At 36.4% G+C, this 27268-nt stretch overlaps 1 protein-coding gene across 3 annotated transcripts in view; it reads left to right on the top strand.

The window, feature by feature from the left end:
* Positions 1-27268, top strand: part of LOC111387148 (UPF0505 protein) — a 35891-nt gene that overhangs the window by 1275 nt on the left and 7348 nt on the right. For 2 of the 3 annotated variants that reach the window (XM_023011679.1, XM_023011682.1), the window contains exons 2-18: positions 6628-6849; positions 7037-7067; positions 7180-7361; positions 7703-7862; positions 8629-8725; positions 10849-11018; positions 11473-11639; positions 12337-12525; positions 12629-12718; positions 13427-13507; positions 17823-17966; positions 18210-18292; positions 23950-24091; positions 24191-24274; positions 25421-25582; positions 25660-25747; positions 27127-27204. In XM_023011679.1, the coding sequence (XP_022867447.1) occupies positions 6628-6849; positions 7037-7067; positions 7180-7361; positions 7703-7862; positions 8629-8725; positions 10849-11018; positions 11473-11639; positions 12337-12525; positions 12629-12718; positions 13427-13507; positions 17823-17966; positions 18210-18292; positions 23950-24091; positions 24191-24274; positions 25421-25582; positions 25660-25747; positions 27127-27204 (2170 nt within the window). Of the gene's footprint in view, positions 1-6627; positions 6850-7036; positions 7068-7179; positions 7362-7702; positions 7863-8628; positions 8726-10848; positions 11019-11472; positions 11640-12336; positions 12526-12628; positions 12719-13426; positions 13508-17822; positions 17967-18209; positions 18293-18333; positions 18417-23949; positions 24092-24190; positions 24275-25420; positions 25583-25659; positions 25748-27126; positions 27205-27268 lie in introns of all 3 variants that reach the window. The other variant, XM_023011680.1, reaches the window with a different exon arrangement.

Here is a 27268-nt window from a genome sequence, read left to right as displayed (position 1 = left end):
TATATATATATGTATATATATTTTACTCCTTTTAGGATTTTAATTACTTTGGTCATTAGTATTAGGAGATTTATTTGCCTATATAAACTTTGTACACATTTTAATATGATCAAATTATTCTTATAAACTCTTCGAGTTTCAATTTTTATCTTGTTTTGAGAATTTCAATTTTGCTTTCGTACCGAAATTGATATCAGAGACCTTGGCCTAATGGCTAAGGACGGTACTAGTGGAGTTCGAGCCACTAATGACTGTCGGAGATTCGAAAATATTAAGCCATGACTCGACAAGATTGACAAAACTCAAGATGTCCATTATACCTTAATAGCATTCATCTTTGAAGTCATACGCGACCTCCAAGGACGAGCACTTGCACGGATAGATGACCGCTCCAACCATAACGATTTAGGTGCTGATGATCTACCATTTTATGGTGAGCAAGAAGAAGTTAATAAGGATTTCTTCGACTTCTTCAGAAGATATATAAGGCTGTCCCAATTTGAAGCGAAGCGTGACACGATTTTTAAAAAAAACGATGCACCATCAACAACAAAGTTGCAACGTGATCATTATCCATGGGAGTAGTGAGAACATGGTGTCTAAAAAATTGGTGAACGCTTTATGGGGTCAAACAAGGTACAATAGGAGATTGTTCTGTTGTTATTTGATGACCAATTTACGGATACTAGTGTAAATAAAGAGAGAAAGATTAATGAGGTATATTATTATAAGTTTGAATAAAATGTCATTCAAAATGATCATGGTGTTTCCGAGATATTGCCAAGAGGTAGGAAAGAACGTGCAAGTTGAAAACTTGTGTTGAACCCTAATTCATAGAAATTGATAATGAATACAAGCTGAGGTTGGAAAACATTATGGTGAATTGTTGACCCTATGTCTAAGTTTATGCCTAATCATGAAGAAGCCAAAGGTGAAGCTTGTCAAATAAAGTATAAAAATCTTGTTGACCCTTCTAATGACAAAGAATTAAATAAGCATGAGGAAATTAGTGGTGGACTCGTAATATTGAAGATGTCATAATTAGAAGTAAGAACACTAGAAGCACAAAAAATTGAAAAATGCAGTGTTTATACTGAAGACAAAATTGGAATGAATTTTCTGTGTATTCATCTAAATTCCAACCATAATACAATCAATTTATAATACACTAGATGAAAGAAAAAAAGGAAAAATTTGCCTAATAAGGAAATAAACCAATTATCCAAAAATACAAAATCTCTAATTAATCAAAATTTCCATCCCTAATATTTTACTTGGACGTTTTCTACACTTCCCCTCAAGTTGGACTATAGATGTTGACCAAGTTCAACTTGCGGTTGAAGTCATCAAAAAACTGTCTGGATAACCCTTTGGTGAAGATATGTGCCGTTTGCTCTCTAGTCGGAACATATATAACACAAATAATTCCGTCATCCACATTTTCCTTAATAAAGTGTCTGTCTACTTCTACATGTTTGGTTCTATCATGTTGTACTGGATTGAAAGAAATGTTGATTGCTGCTTTGTTGTCACAATAAAGCTTGATTGGCAATTCTATTCCCAACTTTCAATTCTTCTAAGAGTTTCTTTATCCATAATCCTTTACATATTCCTTGTGCAATCGCTCTAAATTTAGCTTCTGCGTTGCTTTTTGCCACTATATTTTGTTTCTTGCTTTTTCAAGTTACCAAATTTCCCCATATAAATGTGCAATAGCTTGAAGTAGACCTCTTATGTTCTGTTGACCCAGCCCAATTTGCGTCAATGAATATTTCTACTCCTTTGTGTTTATTTTTCTTGAAGAACAGTCCTTTCCTAGAGGTGCTTTTTAAATATTTGAGAATTTTATATATTGCTTCCAAGTGAGCCTGTTCGGGAGAATGCATATGCTGGCTTACCATGGTGATTGCAAAAGCTATGTCGGCCTAGTGTGTGAGAGATAGATTAACTTCCCAACTAGTGTTTGATAGCTGCCTATTTCCACCGAGTTCCTACCTCAATAAGTGTGTCGCTTGGTTTGCATCTTAGCATGTCGGTTTTGATTAAAAGGTCGAGAATGTATTTCCTTTGGGAAACACTAACACCTTTGATCTTGCAACCTCCATTCCTAAAAAATATTGCATTTGTTTTAGGTCTTTTACTTCAAATTCAGCGACTAAACACTTCTTTAATCTTTCCATTTTAGCTATGTTGTCCCCTGTTAGGATTGTATCATCTACGTATACAATTAGGATAGTTTTTGTCCCATCTTTGGATTGTTAGAAGTACATGCTATGATCTGACTTCCCTTGTTGGTATCCTTGCCTCTTTAGTACCTTTGCAAATCTATCGAACCACGCTCTCGGTGATTGCTTAAGTTCATATAAAGATTTCTTCAATTTAAACACTTGATTTTCCTCATATTTGTTGTTGAGGCCTGGTGGTGTTGTCATATAAACTTCTTCTTCTAATTTCCCATTAAGAAAAGCATTCCTAATGTCTAGCTGTTGAAGTGGCTGGTCTAGATTTACTGCTAATGATAAGAGAACTTGAACTGTATTGAGTTTTGTCACTGGTGTAAATGTTTCAGTGTAGTCGATGCCGTAGGTTTGAGTGTGTCCTTTGGCAACTAGACGCGCTTTATGGAGTTCTATTGTCCCATTTGATTTGTACTTTACATTAAAGACCCATTTGCAGCCTACGGGTCTCTTTCCATTCGGTAAGTTTACCACTTTCCAAGTTTCAATTTTTTTCCAAAGCATTCATTTCTTCCATTACTGTTTTTTTCCATTTCGGTGATTCCAAGGCCTCCTAAATATTCAGTGGGATTTCTATTTTATCAATGTTAGCTGTGAAAGTACGAAACTTTGTAGATAGAGCATTATAAGAAATGAATTTTGAAATAGGATGGAGCGTACATGATCGGGTTTGTTTTCTGACAGCAATAGGTAAATCCAGATCAGAAGATTCATTGGACGGGATTTCCTTAGGTCCTATCACTGGTTTCGACTCTCTTGGTGCCTCATGTGTAAGAGTTTCCTTGTACTTTGGTTTTGGCTTCCTTGAGTAAACCAATAACTCTTTGTCACTATGTTTTCCATCATCTCACCTGAAATCAAGTTTCCTCATGTATATGACACATTAGAAGGTAGATTGACAGCATCTGTATTGGATGGAGAAAGATCAATTTCTAAGAATTCTAGATTTGATAACCGATCTTCACTTATATTCTCCCTCTGAAGATGAGGTTTTTTTTAGTAGGGGTGTTTTCGAAGAAGGTTACATCTAAACTGACATAGATTTTTTTGTTGGATGGGTCATAGTACTTGTAGCCTTTTGTGTAGGTGGGTCTCCAAGAAACAAGCATTTGATTGCACGTGGTTCAAGTTTATTTAGGAGATGAGAGTGGATATGTACAAAGGTAGTACTACCAAATACTTTGAGAGGTAGATTTGAATTGAATTGGGAGGTTGGGAAGTGCTGTTGGAGTCTATATATAGGTGAGTCGAAGGAGAGAGTTCGGCTAGGCATTCGACTGATGAGATATGCAGAAGTTAAAATGGCATCCACTAAAACATCTTTGGCATGTTTGTAGTGAACATTAAAGCACGGGCAACCTCAAGTCGGTGTCTATTTTTTCTCTCAGCAATCCCATTCTGTTGGGGAGAGTTGACACATGAGCTTTGGTGGACAATCCCATGTTTTTTAAGATAGTCTTGTAATGCCGTATTAAAGTATTCTGTGCCATTGTTAGTGCACAGAATTTGGAGTGGTGTTTGAAATTGGGTTTGAATCATAGAGTGAAAATTTATGAATACGAAATGGACGTCAGTTTTTTTTTAGGAGGTAAACCCAACATACCCGAGTGTGATCGAATATAAATGTGACAAACCATTTTTTTTTGGGTCCAGTTAGGGTAGCGGGAAGGACCCCACAAATCACTGTGAATCATGACGAAGGGTTTAGATGATTTGTACGTGGAAGGTGGAAAGGATGTACCTGTGTGTTTTGCAAATTCACAAATCACAATTTTCACATTGAATTTCAATAGAAGTTTTATTATTGAAAATGGAAGGTAATACACGTTTCTAGTATTTAAAGCTAGGGTGTCCCAATCTATTGTGCCATGACAAAAGTTCAATATCTCTAGAAGTAGATGCAGAATTACAAACTAATATATGACCTAGTTTACTCATATCAGCTTCCTCAAAGTAGTATAATTCCTTAAACTCCTTAGCACTGCCAATCGTCTTCCCTGATAAAAGGTCTTGAAAGATACAGTAAGATGGAAAGAAATTAGCAGAACAGCTAGAATTTTTTGTCAACTGACTAACAGCTAACAAATTACCTGACAAATTTGGGACATGAAGGACACAATTCAGTGTTATGGACTTAGATATTCAAATACTTCCTTTTCCTGCAATCGATGAGAGTGATCGATCTGCAATTTTTACTTTAATGTTTCCCGCACAGGTAGTGTAAGAAGAGAATAGGTGATATGAGTCCGTTATGTGATCGGACGCACCGGAATCAATAACCCAGGAAGTTTTTGATCGTGAGGTGCTTAAGGCTCTAAGAAAGTTACCTTTATGAGCAAGAGATCTAGAAGGACCTTTAGGGGACTGTTGACCAAATGTTTGAAGGCTTGAGAACATTTGGTAAAGTTGCTCTAGTTGTTCTTAATTGAAAGTACCACTAGAAGTTCGATTATTTTTTGTTTCGATTTGATACCCTTGGCTCTTAGTAATTTTTTTGGGTTTCCAATCAGTGGGTTTTTTGTGGATTTCCCAGCACGTGTCTTCTTTATGTCCTGGCCTACGACAATGTTCACACAAGGGTCGTCTCTGCAATTTTCGGTTGGATTCATCAATACTTCCTTTTGATGATAGGCCCAAATTTCCTCCTCCAAGTCCAGCTGGTCCAAATCCACTAGAAATGCTATTATCTGACCCAAATCCAGTAGGCCCATGTAATTTAACATGCCCATTTATTTTAGAAGACCCAGTCCCAGTTGCCCAGTTTCTTGGTCCATTATTTCTCACGTTCTGAGATCTGCTTACGCCTAAGGCAGAGACATTTCTAGCCTCTCCTTCATCATCACTTGCCAGCGTGCCTCCTCCGGTCCGACTTCGGAGAACACTTCATGAGTGAGGGGTAGTGGTTGCCAACCCAATATCCGGCCTCTAACATCATCTAATTCACGGTTTAGCCCTGCAAGAAATTCGTGCACTCTTTCATTCTCCTACTTCTTGTACAAGGTGTAGTCTTCTCCACACTTCCATTCCTCCTCTCCACATATGTCTAATTCTTGCCAAAGGGCAACCATTTCTATATAGTATTCTGTTACCTCTCTCCAACCTTGCTGAGTCTACCACAATCGAGTCTTGATCTCGAAGATATGTGAGAAATCTTTTGAATTGGAGTAGGTATCTTTCACTGCATCCTAGACATCCTTTGCCGTTGGAAGAAAGAGGTATGCCTTTCCGATTGCCGGTTTTATGGAATTCACCAACCAGGCAGTTACCATGGAGTTCTCGGACTTCCACTTCTGCAGCATGACACTCTCAATCTCTTGGTCTCGCCGGTAAGGTTACCCAGTTTCCCTTTACCATCATTTACTAATTTTATAGATTGGTCCATTCTCGATAATTTTTCCCATTCAATTTCTCCACCATGAGTTGGAAGGATGAAGTTTCCAGCCCATGAGAACCGATTGAGGAGATGGCCTCTGCTTCGAATTCGGCTGTTGCGGAGGTTGTCGATTCCCTGCTATTGGCGGGGAATTCCGCCATTGAGTTGCTAGTTTAGAGAAACCTAAGCTTTAATACTGTGAAGACAAAATTGGAATGAATTTTTCAGTATATTCATCTAAATTCAACCAATAATACGATCAATTTATAATACACTAGATGAAAGAAAAAAGGAAAAATCTGCCTAATAAGGAAATAAACCAATTATCCTAAAATACAAAATCTCTAATTAATCACAATTTCCATCCCCAATACAACAATGTTCATATTCAAGAATGATGGATTGAATAAAATATCATTTCTAAAGGAATGCCAAGCAGGGAAGTGTCCTTTAAGGAAGAGAATATGAACATTGTTGGAGCAAAGTTGATTTCATTCAATGTAATTGCGGAAGATATGGATGTTTTATAATATTGTATGGCAGAAGATTTTGAGTATTTTCCATCAGATTGATTGATTTTCTCTTCTCCAGTCAAACCGAGGATGAATTTTTTAAATGAGGGAGAATGACGTAGAACAATCCTATTACAAAAAATGATAGAAATTATATATTATTATATTAGGATGTCTCCTTTCTTGTTTGAAAAATAAGATTTCTTCTTTCTTGTTAGAATATAATTTCTTTTTACTTGTAGGATTTTACTCTTTCTAGGATTTTGATTACTTTAGCTATTAGGGTTGGGAGAAAAATTGCTTTGTTCACTTTCAGTTAACCAACTTTTCATGACAATCAAATTTTTCTTATGAACTCTCTGAGTTTCAATTTTTATTCTTGTTTTAGAATTCTAATTTTGGCTTCCTCACCAAAGGTGCTGGGAACACTTGTGCTGCCCCCAGAGTGTTGTATATCTGGCAATATGTTAACAATGTTGATAGAGTTTGATGATATCAATTACAGGTGAATTTATTGGATGACGGAAAAGATGATTTCTTTGATCCACTGAGGTCATTGAATGGGACGATGGAATTTTCTGCCAACATTTTGCAACATGAAGATATTAAATCCGACAAGACAGTCCCCAAGGAAATTTATGCTCAATCACAACAGAAGGAATGGAATTCTTTCACGAAAATCTTAATGCAAAGATTCCCTGTTTCTAAAACAATTTCGATATCTTTGGTATCGCTCTTAAACCTTTATGTAGTGCTTAGAATTTGTTTCTGTTTCACTGGGTTCAAGAAGTGGGGACAACCTTGGAATTGGTATATCGTTTTGTAACTAGGCTAGAGTAACCATGTTTTAAGGTCATCCTATTTTATGAATGTAGTGGCTAATTTTAACTTCCCAACTTTATTCCTTTTATCAGGTAGCCAGCAGAGATATGAAGGGTAGTAAAGGTAATTTGTATTTTGTAAAACAGTTATCCTTTTCTTTTCTTTTGACTTTTTGGGTTGCACTGGTTTCTTTGTCTTTTTTGGAGTCATTTTAACTTTAAGAGAAAGTTGGCAGCAAATGAGAAATCATTGAAAGATTCGCACTTGGAGGAATTGGATGACCCTCAAAAATTTGCTGAAGATGTTAAGGTTATCAGTCAGCGGGAGTATGTCTCACGATTACTTGAACTCAAAGATGAAATCAAACTTGCTTGGTATGCCGATGACCGTGTAACATCTTTAAGGTTGTCGATCAAGGTGGGTCATGGCTTAGATTTTTTGGTTTTGTTTGTTTAGTCTTATACTTTTGCTAACTGTTATAGTCAGAATTTTAACATGGTGTTCTCTCTGTCTTGAAAGAAAATCCCTTGAAAGAAAATAGGGATTTTCTTTTTGAAAGTGTTGAATTGTCAGTTGTTTCACCTGGTTTAAATTCTAGGTCATTAAGAACTATTTGCTTTGATTGTAGAAAATCCGGAAAGTAAATTTTTAAATTATGTTAAATAACATCCGAGTATCTTCAGTCTGAAACTCAATATTACAACCAGGGATTCATGCACGCACTATGTGTTTTTGATTATCAATTATTTTCTTTGCAGGTTGCCAGACTTCTTATGGATACAACCACAGTCCAGTTTTATCCAAATCTTTTTGTTCTATCAACGGATATAATGGACTTGCTAGGTGATTTAGTATGGAATCGCATTAAGAAAAGGGCTGAGTTCAATGAAGATGGGAGATTTATTTGCTATTTGCCAGGTTTAGTTAAGGTGTTTTTGAATCTCATTTTATCACACTTAAGTACGCATCATATGCAATTGCTCTCCGCCTTAGTGATTTTACCTGAGTTTAACGGAGATGATTTGGCTATCTTCAAGAAAGTCAGCTAGATGCACTGGGTAAGAAAAGTGACAGAGCTAGTGTTAATAGTAAATGTTGGTGAAGAGGTTGGCCTAAAGTTTTTTGACCCTTTGTAATTTAACTAAGGAGAAGCGCCCTTGACAGAGTATTGTAGAAGATGAGAATCAATGAAGCCAACTAGATATGTTTGAGATAAGGCTTGGTTGAGTTGTCAAAAAGAACATCGTCAGCCTCATGTTGATTACTAGACCAACCTTTGGCTTGTTTCTATATTACTGAAAGTACCGACTAAATTGTTTGGAGTTAAGAGTAATTTGTGCATTTAAGTACACACGAAAACAACCTTTGTTCAGCTTGGAAAACAAGGGATCATTTGTTGAAAGTCCAGCAATGGCAAACTAATATATGAAAACATATCACACTGTGATTCTTACTGTCAGCCTTTCTACTGAAGGTTTTATCAGAAATGGAATTTCCTTTTTCTGTTTTCCTTTTAAGATTACTGTAGAATGTTCTCTGCGTAGGGCCTCACTAAGACCAAGTCATTGACATATGGATATTTAAACCCCAATGTTGTTTTCAAGATTGTTATTAGTTGTAACTTTGGCAACTTGAATATGTTCGTCAAACTACAAATCTCAAAACTTTCTGTTTTATGTGGCAGATAATTTTGAAGCAGCTGATATTTGCTATGATGCCAAAGAGACCTGCAATAACTGGTTCTGCAAAATTGGTTCAGTTCGTGAGCTCCTTCCTCGCATGTGAAGTTCTTTATTCTCTTTTAGCTTCGTGCTTCCTATATTATTGTCATTATTAATTGTTGATGCTGTCACTTCCTTTCTGTATTATTATCTTATTTAAGTTGATGCTTCTGTAGTTGTTAGAAGAGTGTTTCTTCTGGAGATAAGTGCGTTTATGTTCAAACTTTTTGCTAACATTACTATATTGAAAATTCCAAGTAGATCTTCATACGGCGAAAGAATAAAATAACAAAACTCGGGAGCATACATTGTGTGGTCAAACTATGTCCTCATTTTAGCTGTAAGTACGTGAGATGAAATCTAAAGATGGCCACTTTGTTCAAATAATGGTCAAGACAGTCTTTATTCAGTTCAGCCTGCTTGTAGCATTTTAGCATTCTCATTGTGATCTTACTTGGATATGGCTTTGCTGTTATGGAGAAAAAATGAAGATGAATCTTTGTTTATATTAATGAGCCTTGGTTTGACAAAAATTGTTTTATTCAATGACATACATAGGTAATATACAATCAAAACACTAACACAGTTTTGAGATTAATCATTTGTGCAATTTGAATGATCGAATAGAACTCCATGTAGACATGAGATATATAGTTGAATTTGTACTGAGAATCTTAGGAAGTTGTATGATCTGCATACACATCAAATCAATGAGGTATACGAATTGGGAAGGAACATGTACTACCAGGATCCGCAACAAGCAGTTGTTGCTTGCTTCCTGAGCCTATACTTGGTGAACTCCCTGGGCTGAGAAGAAAGCTTAGAATTCGATTTAGGAAATTGAACAATTAGGGATTGTGGTTTTGTGGAGTGTAGATTTCGGAAGTATAATTATCTTGGTGGTATTGACTAATGCAGTCCTCCTCTATGGAATTATGAAGTAATTTTAAATTTAAACTTGTCAATTTTTGGTCATTTTTGTCTCCAAGTTTTCATGTTCATTTTTTATTTGGTCACTGGATGTCAAACAATTTGTATGCTAAGGAGACAAGTCATGAGTAGAGAACATGTTACGGATCCTCTTTTTGAAGGGTTAAGGCAATGTTTTTCATTTACTGAGTTGTTATGATATTCCATATCAACTTGCTTTTTTTGAATTTGAAAGGGGAATACTTAATATGCTACCATGAAAAGATTCCCACCACTTCAAAGAGTTGATGGAAGAAATTGTTTATTTATTTATTTATTAATCATCAACTCATCCTCAAAGTGTTTTTAGGCTCCTCCAAAGGAGCATGATGTGGATTAGGATCCCCAACCATAATATATACATGGGGGGAGGGGCAGAGGCCTGACCTCCAACAAAACAGCAAAAATACATAAGACAATAAATGAGGACGTATTACTTCTCTTACAATGGTAAAGAAAGCAAAAGTAAACTATAGCCTAACACTAGAAATGCCATATTTGTCAATTCTATCGAGGCGTAATCGTCGATGAAGGTCTAAAGGTCCCTAATCTTGGTAATGATGTTCCCAATCTGCAGCGACAAGTGAGTCAACAACATGATTTCTCTCACGGTATGTGGGAAATCATGTCTTGATCAAATGAAAGATGGTGTGTGATATGATTGAGAGTACCCTGGATGGACCATGGTCTAGTTCCATGAATGATGCGATGAACAGCTAAAGAGGAATTTGCTTCTATCAACAAGTTAGAAAGTCCAAGTCCTTGAGCAAGAAGAACCCATCTACAGTAGCTTGTAACTCAGCCTCAAGAATAGGGCAATCACCATATAGAGAAGAGAAAGCTCAGATGCATTGTCCATCTTGGTCATGAATAATGCCCCTATCACTAGCAAATCCGTCATTGGATGCAACCATCAGTTTTGATTTTATGGGATCCCACTGATGGAGTGCGCCAACAAACTAAGATAAGGGGTGATGGGGGAGGAGGGGACAAATAAATACCAAACAGGAAGATGGAAAATCTTCATTGCCTCCGAAAATAATCGATGTTATCTTTATACTCTTGTCCAGAGTCATTAAGGCAACGTTATTTTACATCTTGTAGCTGGACTATTCTTTATGTATAGCAGTGAACTGCTTACCTTTTAATTTTTCCTTTTTCTTTTGTGCTTGATATCTTCACTGTCTGTTCATGCTGATGACTCTTTATGCCAGCTATCTGGAGCTTTCCATGTTGCACTGCTGGCGCTTCCTTCTTGACCATCCCATGGATAGCCTTCGACGCTTGGTTATGATGATAAGGGGCATTGCTGATCCGCTGGTGTCGGCCTATTGCCGCTTGTACTTGGTACGATGTGCTCAAAGACTGCCACAACGTGATACAGGTGCTAATTCACGTTCTCTGTTTTCTTATGCAAGAAACGACAATGTTTTATCAATATCTTCTAATCTGGAAACAGTCGTAACTCAAGTAAGGTCAACACTTATATATCTTGTGCTACTGTGTTGTCCAGTCAAAATTTTAACTAGGAAAACTTCTTCGATCACCCAATTTTATATCCTTGCATTTTCCAGAGGAAAACTGAAAAAGTTTTGTATCTTATTGCCGGGTGATGGCTTATTGTTGCCAATATATGATTTGATTCAGTTCAAAATTTTGTAGAAAACTGTCTAAACCCATTTCATAAAAACTCACGTCATGATTTGCTCTGGCTCAACTCTAGATCTTAAAAGCGTGTGTCTTAGTCCCCCTAGATTTTCCTGTATGGATATCCTTAACTTGGTTTTCATTTTAAATATTTCTTATTGCAAGTCATGGATAAATGTGTTATGTGGCAGGATATTTGATTCATTGCATTAATGACCTGAAAGTGCAATTATTGCACCTCATATCAGTGAGAGAGAGCACATCTGGAAATTTTTCGGGAAACAGTATATTGCTGCTTAGCCTGATTGAACCGACTATTGAGTATATCATAAAATGCTTATTCAAGGATCTAAACCAGGTCAGTCACGAAATATGTTCCTGCTCTGGTGCTAGGTTATTTCTCATCTACAGATACATTTCTTTTTTTACGTAGAGTTTGACATTGAACAATGAGAATAATTGCAGCCGTTCTATTTGGCACAACTCTGCATGGTGTTTCTTCAATCTTGTTGTTACTTACATCAATATTATATGTAAAATGGCCTGGAGGTTTTGGCATTTTTACTTATTCTGTGGCAATTCCATGTGACAGTATAGGTTTAAATTTTTGTGGGGCCTTCATTGTGGGGATGTTAAATCGTTCCCCAGTTCTTATTTTTTCAAATTATTGTGCAATTTTCCTGTTTAATTTTTAATCTTCTGGGCTTGTTTCTCTCATATCAGAATGGAACCAGTTCTACAGTCTCTTATTTGCTTGTTTAAGTTGTTATGCTCCCTGCTGTTGTGACTCTTTTATTTTTTATTTTTTTTATTTTTAAATTCTGGTTTCATATCCTTGTGAATCCCTTCATTCGTGTATCTTAAACTTTGATTTTCTAAAATATGAAAACTTTTCGTCATTAGATTAGGTTATGAAGTTGCTGCTGATATAGCCGTTGATTACTTGTTAGTGTTTAGGTTTTTACACTATGATCATTTTTTTCCCAATAGTTGGTCTTCCTTGTACTGTCATTATGATGGCTTGACTGATGGATGACGTGAATACTCCATGACAGATGGAAATCAGAAGTATGCTTGAGGCACTTGGAATGAGGAGGAACCAATCAGACTCTTTCGAAAACTGTTCATGCATCTCAATCATTCTTCATCATATACTGAAGGAACTTCCTCTTGGTTTCCTTTGTTCTAATTCTTTCGAAATGCTTCATCTCATTGAATGTACTGATGATTTCTCCTTCGAACAGGTATCTATCTTTAGATTTTCATGCAGCATACTTCTATGTTTATGATGCTTAAGTTGCAGTTTCCAGACTTCCAATCTGGGCAGATTAACTCTCCAATATGCAGTGTTTGAATTACAAATTACTTGGATTTAGGCTGTGTGAAAGGATACCTGAAGTCAGCAACGTCGATCTAATAGTAGAAAAAATTGTCCAGGTATTATGATTTTACTTCCTCTGTTATGCAGAACTGATCCTTTGCTATGGCATTGTTATCTTTTATTTATTATAGATGGCTATATAAATTCTGTATGCTACCATTATACATTTAAAGCTTGTTTGGAATAGAATTTTCCAAGGAAAAATGAATTTTTATTTATTTATTATTATTATTTTTTTTTTTTCGTAGAATGTGTGTTTAAAAAGTGGGGAAAAATTGAAGGTCCCCTAGAATGTGCTTTGAAAGTAATTTTGGGGAAAAATGATTTTTAAAAAATATATGACAAACAAGCCTTTAATCAGAGACTTTGAATCCTCATTCTTTCGTGCCTGATTTTATTGAGTTAGAAATGTATTGATTTTGTTTTAAGAGTGTCTCATCCAGCTGTTCCTGTTTGCTAAACTATGAACAATTCATTTAAATGAAAATCAGTTGTTCGATTGGCATATGGGTTAGTTGTCTGCTTTACCACATTCTTACTGTTTACTGAATAGCATCTCTACTGCTTTACATTCTAATATCTCTCTTCATTCTCCAATCAAGTTGTCTCGACATTCTTTTTCTGTCTATAACACCCTTCTTTTTTCCTTTTGGCTTTAAATTGGCTTCAAATGTCTTCAGGATTCATTTCATCATCATAAGCCAAACAGTTCTGCTTCTTATTAAGAATCTATAATAGATTTTTGAGCAATGTCCATATTTCAGGTTATATCTAGTTACAACGGTCTGGATGCGTATTTAAAGGTTGTGGATGCCTATTTGGACATAATATTCGAGAATCAGTTTGTAAGTTCAACTTTATTGTCTAGAAAAAAGTTATTTTTTTCTGGTTTATACGATCGATCTTCTTAATGCCCGCATGTTAAATTGCTTTTGATTAGATATTGTGGTTTCTATCATAAAGAATAAAGTGATATCCTTGCCAAGAAGAAAAAGAAAGATAATTTTTGGACTGATATATTATTGAAATATTTGGCTTAGAGCATCTCCAATGTGATCATGAATTGCTCAAAAATTGTGTCACATAAGCATAAATAGATGGTGTTGGAAAAAATTCCTTTCCAATGCTAGATGACGAGACACCATCAAGGTGACATGATTAAAAAATAGACCACATTTAGAGCCCTGTCTTATTCAGAAGTTTTGTTAGACGAAGTAACTTAGCAAACTGATATTTCTTTTCCAAATCTATATATTCTATCCAGATTTGAGCGTGATTTTGTTTTATTTTAAGAAATTAAAGGACACCTAGATAATAATCCATATTGTGTATTAGAGACTAATTTAATACTCAAGTGTCTATTTATTAAACATTAATGCCATGTTGACCAGAAGTCTCTCAACTTCCATGCCGCGATTCATAGAATGCATTGGAGATGCTCTCAACGTGTTCAGCAGTTTTCTTTTCCAGTATAACTAGTGTAGTATATATTCAGATTCCAGGGTATTCACTGTTTTTTGTCCTTTTCTTTTCTTTGTATTGGAAAGATGATAGTAAATTTTTATTGCACAAGTTATGGTTAGTATTTGAAGATTATTCACATGGAAGATTATGGTAGGAGGTTATAACTTTCCTATTTGGTTATTCATAACCGTGTGAATATGATCTTTCACTTTGCAATTTAAAAGACGAGAAGACTGAAGAGTTATATAAATTTTCTAATCCTCTTTGTTTTCTTTCTCAAAACTTTTACTTTGCAATTTCAATTTTCCAACATGTTATCATAGCAAGATTGGATCTTGCATTGAGTTTGTTGAGGGATAAAGTCCACATCGGTTAAGTATCGAAATATAGATAAAAATATAAAAGATTGGATTATTCTTCTTAAAAAGTTTGACCTTTTAAGATGGAACTCCAAATCTTAACATAGTATCAGAGCCTATCAAGTTCTAATGGGCGATTCGATCCGATTAAGACTTAAAAAATGAGCACATGAATTTCAAGATTGATCTACTCAAAAAAGCCACTATTTTGCGGGGGCATGTTGAGGGATATAATCTCACATCAAATAAAAATGAAAATATAGATCAATTTATAAGGGTCTTGGCAACTCATCTTAACAAGTTTGACCTTTTAAAATGGAACCCTATATTTTAACATGATATCATATTCCATTAAGCTCCAACGAGTAATTTAATCCGATTAAGGCTTAGAAAAATGAGTATGTGAATTTCAAGATTGATTTGCTCAAACGAGCCAATATTTTGCAGGGGCATGTTAAGGGATAAATCCCACATCGATTAACTATTGAAATGTAGACCAATATATAAGAGTTTGGACTATTCTTCTTTAGAAGGTTGACCTTTTAAGATGGAATTCCAAGTCTTAACCTGTGATGCTCGGACTCTTTGTAATGGTTGGAGTTGACACGGGTATTGATATGAAATATAGGGTGGGTTCTTCAATTTTCAAGTTAACACGACGGCGTTTGGTTGTGGGGCGGAGGCTGAAATAGACGACGTTGAAGGCAGTGACTGGAAGAAGCAATAGTTATTTGGATGTGGGATGGAGGCAGAACAGGCGCAATAGGAAGAAGACGATATGGAGAAGATGAGAAGACAAAGGGATTTATGGCCCAAGTTGGTTTTGTATGTAATGATGGGTTAATTGTATGGGTTGGGTTGATGTAAAATCATTTAAATAAGTGGGCTTTTGTTATATGGGATAATGTTCTTGGCCTCCAATAGTTTTTGTATTTATGGCTGTTGGGTGTATATGTATTTGTAATTGATACATAATTTGGGCCATTTTGGGCATGATTTAGTTTGCTGGGGTGAGATAATTTATTTGCCACTTAATTATTATTTAAGAATTTCTTAAAAAAGAAAAAAAAGAAGAAAGAGAAATTGAATTGAAAGACGTACCTACGTACCCGAGTCCAAAATTTGGACTCTTTTTTGCCATGCTCCCATATCTTACATTTTAGAAAATAAAAAATTCGGCACTTAGATACGTGCCAATACCCATTCCCAAGTCTGAGCATCATAAGTCTTAATAGAGCTAAACTAGCTTTTGCTTCATTTCTTCGGTGAGCGCCGCTTATGATTGAGATGATGACTGAGAGGTTGAGAATTAGGTTGACCTTTTAAGGTTGGCCTAGTGCTTCTCGTTCTGTCAATATATTTTGATAGACTTATAGTGGCTTCACAGTTCCACTGAAATTTTCTTTTGCTGTGCGGACAAGGATGTCCTTGTGATATGTTTTCTAGACCCAATTTTTTGGAGTTGATGATTTGCCTTTGATTTTGGCAATTTGATTTCTGCGTGGGCTCATCGGCCTGGCTTGGTTAGGTTCTTAAATTTCGTAATTAATTTAATTGTAAGTTTTAGCTACTCTGGAGTTCTAGAAAAAGCCTCTTTCCTGCTATTTAAAGACACTGGTCCTAATAATTTCTGTCCTTCACTAGTTAGCTTTTGCTTTCGGTCTTTTCTGCATCTGTTGTTGTTGGAGTGTGCAATTTGTGACATTTCTCATTGGCTTCCTCTTTTGTGCTACCTCCTTATCAAATTCATCAATCAACAAAGCTTTTTCTCCACGGTTTGTTGTTGCTTCAACGAGTGAGCGTCAGTTTATTTGGATCTTTTCTATGTCTTTAATAGAGGGTAACTCATCTTTTCTTGCATTGGACTTTGTGCAAAACCTATTAGCATTTTTTTTGTCCTTTTCTATTATGTAGCCATTTTTAGTTTTAAATAAAGGGTCTAATGACCTCTGGCTTAGTGGCAAGAGCAAATTATTCATCCCATGTTATTGTAACAAACGCGATGGGCTCTATAATTCAGTTGTATCTTTTGGAAATTCCTACTGATTTTATATTTCATATTGTAAATGTTGATGGAGGTGTTAATACATGTCTTTAGGGAAGACAATCAGCTGCATTCTGAGTTAAAATGATTTTCTTGTGCAACGTTCAGTCATATTCTAGATAAGTTGTGAATGAGAAATATCTCCTCACAAATTTGAGGGAAATGTTGGAAGATTTGACTTTCCTTGTTCAATAGTTTCCTTTTTCGGCAGAACTAGTGTATAATACTTTCTGATTATGGAGAGAATACTTTGTCATCCTTTTCTTTTCTCTGTAGAGGAAAAGATTTAAATTTGTAGGAAGATTAAGATCGATATTCATAAGTTTCATATTTTTGGTTATTTGTATCCCTATAGAAAGGATCTTTTACCATGTGATTTAAAATACAGAAATGAGTTATACAAATCTTGTTGGATTCTATGTCATCTTTTATTTTATTATTATTATTTTTTTTTGGTGAATTATTGAATGACAAGCATATATTTTAGTGTAGCATTTTCAGCTAAATTTATTAGTTTCTACACGGAAAGATTCCTACTGGAATACATAAAGGTAAAGAAGAATAGTTGTAAGCAGAAAATCCAAGGAAATGTTCTCATACGATTACATTATAACCGGACATGAGTTCTGGTCTCCAACAGATTCCTGCCCCAGTCCTCTAGCTAGTTGCTACTTCACTATTTGTGATCTCCTTGTGTAGTCTGCTACTAATGCAAACGAAGCCAAGTCCATGATATATTTGTTTTGGTAGGAGGAAGCAGAAGTAGAAAAGGGAAAAGCGAATTCTTTTTATTGTATTTCCAGTGATACGTAGCAAATTCAAAGGGCATATCAATATAAAAGAACTTAAAAGAATTTTTCTTTCCCATCCATTGTACCGAAACTGGAGGAAACTATGGTTCACACAGATTCCCTTCTAATTTTTCTTTCTGCTAACTTCTCCCTACAGTCAAGCACACCCTTAATGCTACGGTCAAGGTTAGCTAGAAAAGTAAACTTGGTGCTTTCTCTCATTTATTTAGCTATTTATTGGGGGTAGGTGCCAAAAGTTGACTGATTCTTGGTTTTGAAGGCAATTTTTCTGTAGCTTTATTCTTGTGGTTAAAGAATTTAATCTGGAATATTCTTCACAAGATCTAGACCACTTTATTCTTAGGCAGGGTTGTAGAATAACTTAATTTTTGTGGCGGTCTTTGTTCTCAGCGTAATCTGTAAGTGAGAATTTGTACTCTGGGTAACAAGGAGTTCTTTTTTCTGGAAGCTCACATCTCTCTAATTCATATCCATTTTACAGGAAACGTATCTAAATGGGATTCTAGATGGCATATTTCATCGTGCACAGGAAGATGAGATTGGTGAAAATGAACTAGCAAGCTTGCAGTCAATTTTCTTGAAACTCCTTACACATTTCGCCAATATTGAAAAGATATTAGCTCTGGTATGCTTCTAATTGAAATGTAATACAGTTATAACTTGGGAATTTTTTGAAGTTGTTTGTTATACTACTGTTGCAGATACTGTTAGTGATCGCTTTTTCATACTTCACTTGTGCATTTGTGTTTCAAAACTTCCAGTAGCCTAGTCATAATCTCTCTATATCATCACTGCATCAATATCACGTGGTTTAAGATCGTTGTAAACTATTGTTACTAATCACCATTTAAATCTAATGCTTTTGTAGAATCATTTCATTGACATCTTAGATGTAATGTATGGGAGCTCAAGAAACACCATCAATATGCACATTCTTAGTATGGCCACCAGGTATGATTCTTTGCCCCCATTTAAATCTAATGCTTTTGTAGAATCATTTCATTGACATCTTAGATGTAATGTATGGGAGCTCAAGAAACACTATCAATATGCACATTCTTAGTATGGCCACCAGGTATGATTCGTTGGCCCCATAAAGAGTTCGTAAGTCTTTCTTTTTTGTATTATGTATTCATGTTTGCCATATTACTGAAACCTGTTTGAGTGCAGTGATGAACAGACTTCAGTTTTGTCTTTAAATATATTGACGAGAATGGGCTGGCTGATTATCTAGTTTTAGTTAAAATGATCATTCCCAGTCATTTGACTGATTGTCAACTGTAGGAAAACAAACTAGTCAATTAGAAAAGTAATTACTTTCCTATAATTATGGTCTGAATATTAGGAGTTAGTTTCCTAATTTTTCTAGCTGATATTTTGTATACCATAGATAGATAGGGTAATTTCTATTTTCTAGGAGCTGATTAAGGATCTCATTTTCAGATCTTTGTGTATATATATGTATTCATTCTGATCAATAATATATATGAAAATATTTCCAAATCCTTACTGCTTCATGGAATCAGAGCTAAGGCTCTAAAATCCTAATTTTTTTGTCTAGCGGCGGTCGAGCCTCTTCCTTTTTGTTCTACCCTGTTCCCGGGTTACAAAACAGAGCATCACAAACCTAATTCTCAACCTCTCAGTCATCATCTCGAATCTATCTTCATCTCTCTCTCACAAATATCATTCCTATGGCAGAATCCGAGCACACCTCCAGGGACTCATCCACATCTAATCCCTCTCCTGGTGTTCCTATCGCTCCCCAATTAATTCAGACTACAACTGAAACTAGCCCCATCTCCTCACCTGTCATAAACTCAATGGCCATAACTATCTCCAATGGTCCCAATCAATGATGATGTTCATAAGTGGACGAGGCCGAGATGATTACCTCACTGGCGCAGCCACCCAACCTAATTCAAGTGATCCGAAATTCAGATCTTGGAGGGCAGAAAACAATCTTGTTATGTCTTGGTTGATCAGTTCAATGACAACGGAGATAGGAGAAAATTTTTTGCTATACACTACAGCCAAAGAGATATGGGACGCTGCACGTGATTCTTTTTCTAGCAATGAAAACACAGCCGAACTTTTCCATGTGGAAAGCATTCTTCAGGACCTGCGACAAGGAGAAAACTCTGTCACCACCTATTTCACTACTCTTACCCGTCATTGGCAGCAGCTAGATCTCTTTGAATCACATGAATGGAAGTGTCCTGATGACCGTACCTATTTCAGAACCATTGTTGAAACCAAGCGCATCTTCAAATTTTTAATGGGTCTTGATAAGTCTCTCGATGAAGTTCGAGGCAGAATCCTAGGGACCAAACCACTACCGAGTCTACGAGAAGTTTTTTCCGAAGTGCGCCGAGAGGAGAGCCGCAAGCGAGTGCTGTTGGGACAACCCAGCCTTTCCTCTTCCCTAGATGTTTCAGCCCTTGCAGCAGCCAAGGATCATTCACCAAATTCTGTTGCACTTGCCTCTCGTGGGATGTCACAAAATTTCAATGAAAATCGTTTAAGAAGAGGACGCCCCTGGTGTGATTATTGCAAGAAACCAGGCCACCTCAAAGAAACATGCTGGAAATTCCACGGAAAGCCCTCTGATTGGAAGCCAAGTGGAGACCGTGAGTCTAGAGGAAACGCAGCAATTACCGAGACGTCCCAATCCAACAATCCGGTGTCTTTCACAAAAGATCAGTTAGCATTACTTCAACAGCTTATTAGTAAGGCTAATGTCTCAACTAATCCAACATCTACCAATGTTGGGAACGGTTCAATGCATGGCTCGGGCAACCTCGCACTTCATGTAGCACATTTCCCCTCTTCATGGATAGTAGACTCTGGTGCGTCGAATCATATGACAGGTGACAGATCTCTTTTCACAACCTATTTCCCTTATAATGGTCATCAAACAGTACGTATAGCCAATGGTACACGTACTAAAGTGGAAGGGGCAGGAACAATCCATCTCTCAGACACTCTCACCTTATACTCTGTTTTATTTGTACCTGATCTTGACTGTAATCTCATCTCTGTGAGCAAACTAAATAGCGACATTCATTGCGAAACTAAGTTCTTTGCCAAATATTGTGTGTTTCAGGACTTGACCTCGGGGATGATGATTGGCAATGCCGAGCTTCGTGCGGGTCTCTATCTCCTTGATGTGAACACTTCATCAGTTCCTATTTCCTTGGCAAATAAAAATCGAGTCAATCCTCAATGTTGGTCAATTCATAGTCTTAAGTCAGTCAGTCAGTCGGTCAAATAAGGATAGTACAATTATGATGTGGCACTCTCGTCTTGGTCATCCAAATTTTTTGTACATGAAACGATTGTTTCCATCTTTATTCATTAATAAAAATCCCAATTTATTCCATTGTGAAGTGTGTCAACTTGCAAAACATACCCGAAGCACTTATTCTTCACGACCCTATAAACCAAGTCATCCTCTCTCCCTCATTCATGGTGACATTTGGGGACCAACTAGAATTCCTAATATTACTGGTGTTCGATGGTTTTTATTGTTGGTTGATGACCATACCCGATTATGTTGGACATTTCTTATGAAAGAAAAATCTGAGACCAACCATATTTTCCAGCATTTCCATGCTATGGTCCAAAACTAGTTTAAAACCAATATTCAAATCCTCAAAACTGACAATGCTAGAGACTTCTTTAATTCTATTCTCGGTCCATATCTCAAGTCCCATGGTATTATACAACAAAGCTCATGTGTTGACACACCACAACAAAATGGTGTAGCCGAATGCAAAAACCGTCATATACTCGAAGTTGCTCGATCCTTGCTTTTTCAATCCAACGTTCCTAAGAAATTTTGGGGCGACGCAGTCCTCACAGCCACTTACCTCATAAATAGAATGCCCTCACGAGTCCTCACATTCAAATCACCAATACAACTTTTTCATAGCCTTTATCCAACCTCACGACTAGTGTCTCAAATCCCTCTCAAAATCTTTGGCTGCGCTGCATTTATTCATATTCACCATCACAACCGTAGCAAACTCGATGCACGTGCTCTTAAATGTATTTTCATTGGATACTCAGCCAATCAAAAAGGCTACAAATGCTACTCTCCCATCACACGCAAATTCTATAACACCATGGATGTCACGTTTTTTGAAGATAAACCATTCTTTCCCAATTTTGCAATCCAGGGGGAGTATGACACTCATGAATTACAAAATTGGGATTGGTCAGCCCTCCTTGAGTCAAATCCAAGTCCATCTCATCCACAAGAGTCATCACACTCACCTAACTCATCATCTGAAATAAGAAGTCCACATTCACCCGAAACAAGTCCATCTTCTGTGATCTATCCTAAACATCTCAATCTCCCTGATGAAGCAATAAAAGTTTACACAAGAAGAAACATACCTCAGCAACCCGAACGTAGCCAACAAAGTCAAGAGACTTTCCCAAGTTCAATTGATCCTGAAAGGTCACAAAATGAGGCAGGTTTCAGTCCACAGTCAGGTTCTGAAAAGGTGGCAGAGAGTGATCTAGAATTAGATCTGCCTATTGCTCAAAGAAAAGGCGTTCGATCATATACTCAACACCCACTTCGTAGCTACATCTCCTATTCAAACCTATCACAGAAATTCCTATCTTTTGTGACCTCTTTGGATAAAACCATGATTCCCGGTTCAGTTTGTGAAGCCCTGAAGGTCCCTGAATGGCGAACAGCAACCTTAGATGAGTACAATGCACTTGAGAAAAATGGCACATGGGTCTTAGCATCATTACCACCTGGTAAGAAAACTATGGGATGTAAATGGATATTTTTAGTAAAGTAGAAGGCTGATGGGAGCATTGATAGATATAAGGCTTGGGTAGTAGCTAGAGGGTTCACTCAATCTTATGGAATTGATTATCAGGAGACCTTTGCTCCTGTAGCCAAACTTAATACAGTACGTGTCCTATTATCCATTGCTGTCAATCAAGACTGGCCTCTATTTCAGCTTGATGTGAAAAATGCCTTCCTATTAGTTGAGGAAGTCTATATGGATATACCAGCTGGTTTTGAAACTAAGCAAACAAGGGGAAAGGTGTGCAAACTGCAAAAGGCGTTGTATGGGCTCAAACAATCACCCAGAGCATGGTTTGACAGGTTCACTAAGGTGCTCAAACAAGATGGTTACTCACAGTCTCAAGCAGATCACACATTGTTCATCAAACACTTCACAGATGGGAGAATCACAGTGTTGATTGTCTATGTTGATGATATAGTTCTAACTGAGAATCACGAAGGAGAGATGAGAAGACTTAAGATTCTACCATCCAAGGAATTTGAAATCAAAGACCTCGGACATCTAAGATATTTTCTGGGAATGGAGGTGGCCAAGTCAAGTAGAGGAATTTCAGTCTCACAACGCAAGTATGTTTTGGATCTTCTGTACGAAACCGGTGTGAGTGGTTGCAAGCCGGTTGAGACTCCTATGGACCCTAATACCAAATTGATGCCTCGGACTGAAGAGTTAGCAACGGATAAGGGACAGTATCAACGCTTGGTGGGGAAGCTGATATATTTAACACACACGCCCGGATATAAGCTTTGCAGTCAGTATTGTCAGCCAGTTCCTGAGTAATCTGTTAGTGGATCACATGGAGGCAGTGAGTCAGATTCTTAGGTATCTTAAAAACGATCCTGGAAAGGGGTTAATGTTCAAGATAACACTTAATCAATCCCTTGAAATTTACACAGATGCAGACTGGGCTGGGTCTCCTATTGACCGAAAGTCTACATCTGGGTACTGTTCATTTGTTTGGGAAAACTTGGTGACTTGGAGAAGTAAAAAACAGCAGGTGGTAGCCCGCAGCAGTGCCGAGGCCGAGTTTCGAGCATTAGCTCAGGGTATATGTGAAGGAATTTGGCTAAATCGACTGATAGGTGAACTCAAGATTGGAACTTCAAATCCTATTAAGATGATGTGTGACAACCAATCAGCAATTGCAATTGCGAAAAACCCGGTTCATCACGACAAAACGAAGCATGTTGAGATCGATAGGCACTTCATCAGTGAGAAAATAGAAGGAAACGTGATTCTCTCAACTATGTGCCCTCTCGGCAGCAAGCAGCAGATATTTTAACTAAGGCTTTGTTTCGACCCAACTTCATTGAACTAAGTTCTATGCTTGGTTTAATAAATATATACCGCCTAGTTTGAGGGGGAGTGTAGGAAAACAAACTAGTCAATTAGAAAAGTAATTACTTTCCTATAATTATGGTCTGAATATTAGGAGTTAGTTTCCTAATTTTTCTAGCTGATATTTTGTATACCATAGATAGATAGGGTAATTTCTATTTTCTAGGAGCTGATTAAGGATCTCATTTCCAGATCTTTGTGTATATATATGTATTCATTCCGATCAATAATATATATGAAAATATTCCCAAATCCTTACTGCTTCATCAACGTTGTGCAATCTGTTGTATTTTGGTACTTAATGATGAAAATTTTATGATACATGGAATCTTTTGTGCACCAGTTTTTGCATGTGGAAAGATAAGATTTTCAGAAGTTTTTATTTTCTCTATTCTCAAAAATTTGCTGAGCTATCCTGTTATTCACTTGTATTTGCAGGAATGGTTGTGTACAAGATCCGACGGTCATTGAGGCTCTATTTGAAATTTCTCAGGCCTTGTGTGATGGTGTAGACTTCTCAAATATAAGAAAGGACGATTATCAACATCCTGCACATCTGATTTCCCGCTTCGTATATATGGTAAACCACTTCTAGTTTCAGAGTAGTGGGTGTAATGCAGTTGACTATCTCAGAGAAGAATTTGGTTTGCCAACACATATTAGTGCATGTTACTTTCAGGTTGACTATGGTCCGGAGGTTGAACAACATTTAACTTTTCTCACTGAATGTCGCGCAGCTTTTGGAAGCATAAGTGTACTCCAGGTTTTTCTATTTTTTCCCATGTATAATTATGTTTTTCAATCAAGAATTTTCATTATGTACCCGAATTATTAAGGCTCCGTTTGATTCTCATTTTTCTTAAAATGCATTTTTCTCTCTTTTCTTTTCAACCCCACATTGTTCATTAAAATATATTACACGTAAATAAAAATTTTTCATCCACACATTCTTCATCAATCTACTATTCTAAAATTCATTTTTTCTTAAAAATTGGTGTCAAACACCCTCTAAATTAAGAAAAAAATTATGTACCTGAATTGCAATTTGTTTCTCACTTCCACCATTTTATGCAAGCTAGATTTTCAAATTTCTCATTATACACTATGATAAAATACGATACTTCAAATGCTGATAAAAAGTCTGTATCTTCTGAAATAATCTATTACGACATCAAGATCTATGATCTTTGGAGATTATCTGATACTCAATCATAACATTACGACAGTAGCCTTAACATCTGAAAATCTATTAAATATGTATGTGTTTATCCTTCTTCTGACACTGAAGTCTACATATAAATGTACGGGAAGTTCTAATATGAAATAAGTAGGTGTTCCAGTTAAACAACTAACTACTGGTTCAATATTTTGTATGTTTAAAATTGTAACACCCCCTTTTCAAGTTTTAGATGAACACCTTATTTCAAGAACCTTATTTCAAGAATTAAAACTTTCTCCCCAAGTTTCTTGATGAATTCGGCATACAATTAAATGAAGAATTTTGTATTTTTTTGTTGTACATTTCTAGAACAAAATACACCAGTACAAAAAAAGGAAAAAGGCAGATCCTATTTCTCCTATCGATATGGACTTTATGAAAGGAGAGAGCTGAAGATGCTTTTGGAACTGATAGTACCTACACAGGATCAAATACATGTGCTTTACTTGTTTTACATTCTAGTGTCTTTGTGATTTGAGACTTTTCCACATCATGGGCAGGCCCTTTTTTCTTTAATTTATTTTTGATGGAGGAATTTTTTTGTTGATAATACTCTAATCTATGTACCAATGTGTATCTTGGTCTTACATAATGCACACGGTTGATTATTACGAGTTTTGGTGCTGTTCATACTTGATATAGAAATATATTTTCCACGCGTACATAATAATTTCTAAACTTGGCTTGCAGGAGACCCTCGTTCACTCCAGCAATAATTTAGCTGTTAAATCCATAAGAGATGGAAATAATAATATCAATTTCATCAAATCTTGTCTAGCATTTAATGAAGTTACAATACCTTCTATCCACACTCACTGGAGACAGTTGAATCTTTATCTTGAAACAGCGGAGGTATCAATTTCGTGTTCAATTTTACTATCATATACAGATAGATATTGGCTGATATCCTTTTCTTTTTCATGTATCAGGTTGCATTATTGGGTGGCTTTATTTCTCATTCGGATGTGCTGATAGATGCAGCAGTCAATTGTTTGCGAAATGTAGAGCCAGATGATGGTTAGTCAAATTCTTCGACCAGACAAGTGTGGCAACTAGTTGTTTCAATGGATTTATTTGATAACATCATTATACTCTAATAATTAAAATTTTGTTTCCACAAGGATAATTCTGAGTGTAATATCATATAAAACAGCTGTTATAAATCTATACTATAAAAGTTTGGTAATATCTATAAATTCCAACACACCTTTCCTCCCCTTTCCTTTTTTTTTCATGCGAATTGGCTGAGTCTGATTTGGATCTGTTCATCAGTAGATAGTATGACTCGTGTCATTTGTCATTTTTGAGTCGAGCAGTCCAGCTTCCGAAAGGAAAAATCAATCTAGCATCTCTTTTCCCCAGTCACCCCAAGCTAACCCGACACTTCCACCCCTCCTCCATCAAGTGCAACCACATCTTGCTATAGTCTCCACCACTATATTGGAAGTTCCTATAAACCCAATTACTTGCAGTAAGTATTTCAAGAGGATTAAGAAAATGATCAAGATAATCCTACCAAAAATCCAGACATCATTAGATGGCAGAATTACTGCCTCTCTTACCGTTATCTTTCAGTTTCCTTCAGATCTACAGTTACAGATCGCCACAAACTACAATTCCACGTTAACGTAACCTAAATGTTTTATCCTCACTGATTAACACCTCATTGAACCATCTTTGTGATGTATAGTTTCAATCTACAGAATATGGCTTGATAAGGAGTGGTTGCAACAGTGATGGGGGCATAGATTTCATGCTGATGTTTGTGTGATGGTAGCGATGGTCGTGTGTTGGAATTGGTTTCCTGGGGATGTTAACAAGTCCTAGGAATTTGGGAGAGATGGGGTCTGTTGCCTCTCTCTTCCTGAGTCCTCTGATGCAAATTTTCATTGCATGTTTATTCAAACTGAATCAGTGGCATAGGGCTTGGGATCTGACGGTTATAAGGACACTTAAAATGCGGAGATAGTTCTCGTGATAATCACCTTATCTTGAAGGATTCACTGCTGTAGATTAATAAAATGAAGAATATTTTTAATGAACAGAATGTATCATTCACGGAACTCTTCTAGTTCTACTATTTGTCTATAGTAGGATGCGAATAATAATATTCTAGAACAATTTCTGGTACCTCATCCCACTGAAATATGTACTTCACTTTGATCATAAATTTACTCGAAGCTAATCTGTGGCTTGAAAAGAGATCTTTTTGATGCTAAATTTTCTGGTGACTTGTTTTTTGTCATTGTTGCTTTAAGTCCTTGTTTCTCATTTTTAATCTTTCTAATAACCAAGCAAAATTTGATTCTATTTTATTTTTCTTTCATATCCTGCTTCATGCTCTGGTACTATTTTAGTGCAAAAGTAAATGCTGAATCGATGAGATTTTCCTATAGGCTTGCTGGTGCCTGGTGATGTTGATGGGATAATCTCGTTAATATGCAAATTATGTGGCATCATGGTGATGGTTCCAGGTTTATTTTCCTCTTGGCATCTTTTCTTTTTTTTTTTTTTTTTTTTTTTTTTTGGGGGGGGGGG

This window comes from Olea europaea, unplaced genomic scaffold (genome assembly GCF_002742605.1).
Source record: "Olea europaea var. sylvestris unplaced genomic scaffold, O_europaea_v1 scaffold392, whole genome shotgun sequence".
In the NCBI taxonomy this organism is placed as follows: domain Eukaryota; kingdom Viridiplantae; phylum Streptophyta; class Magnoliopsida; order Lamiales; family Oleaceae; genus Olea; species Olea europaea.
Note: the sequence above shows the minus strand (reverse complement) of the source record. Positions and strands in the feature narration are given on the sequence as shown.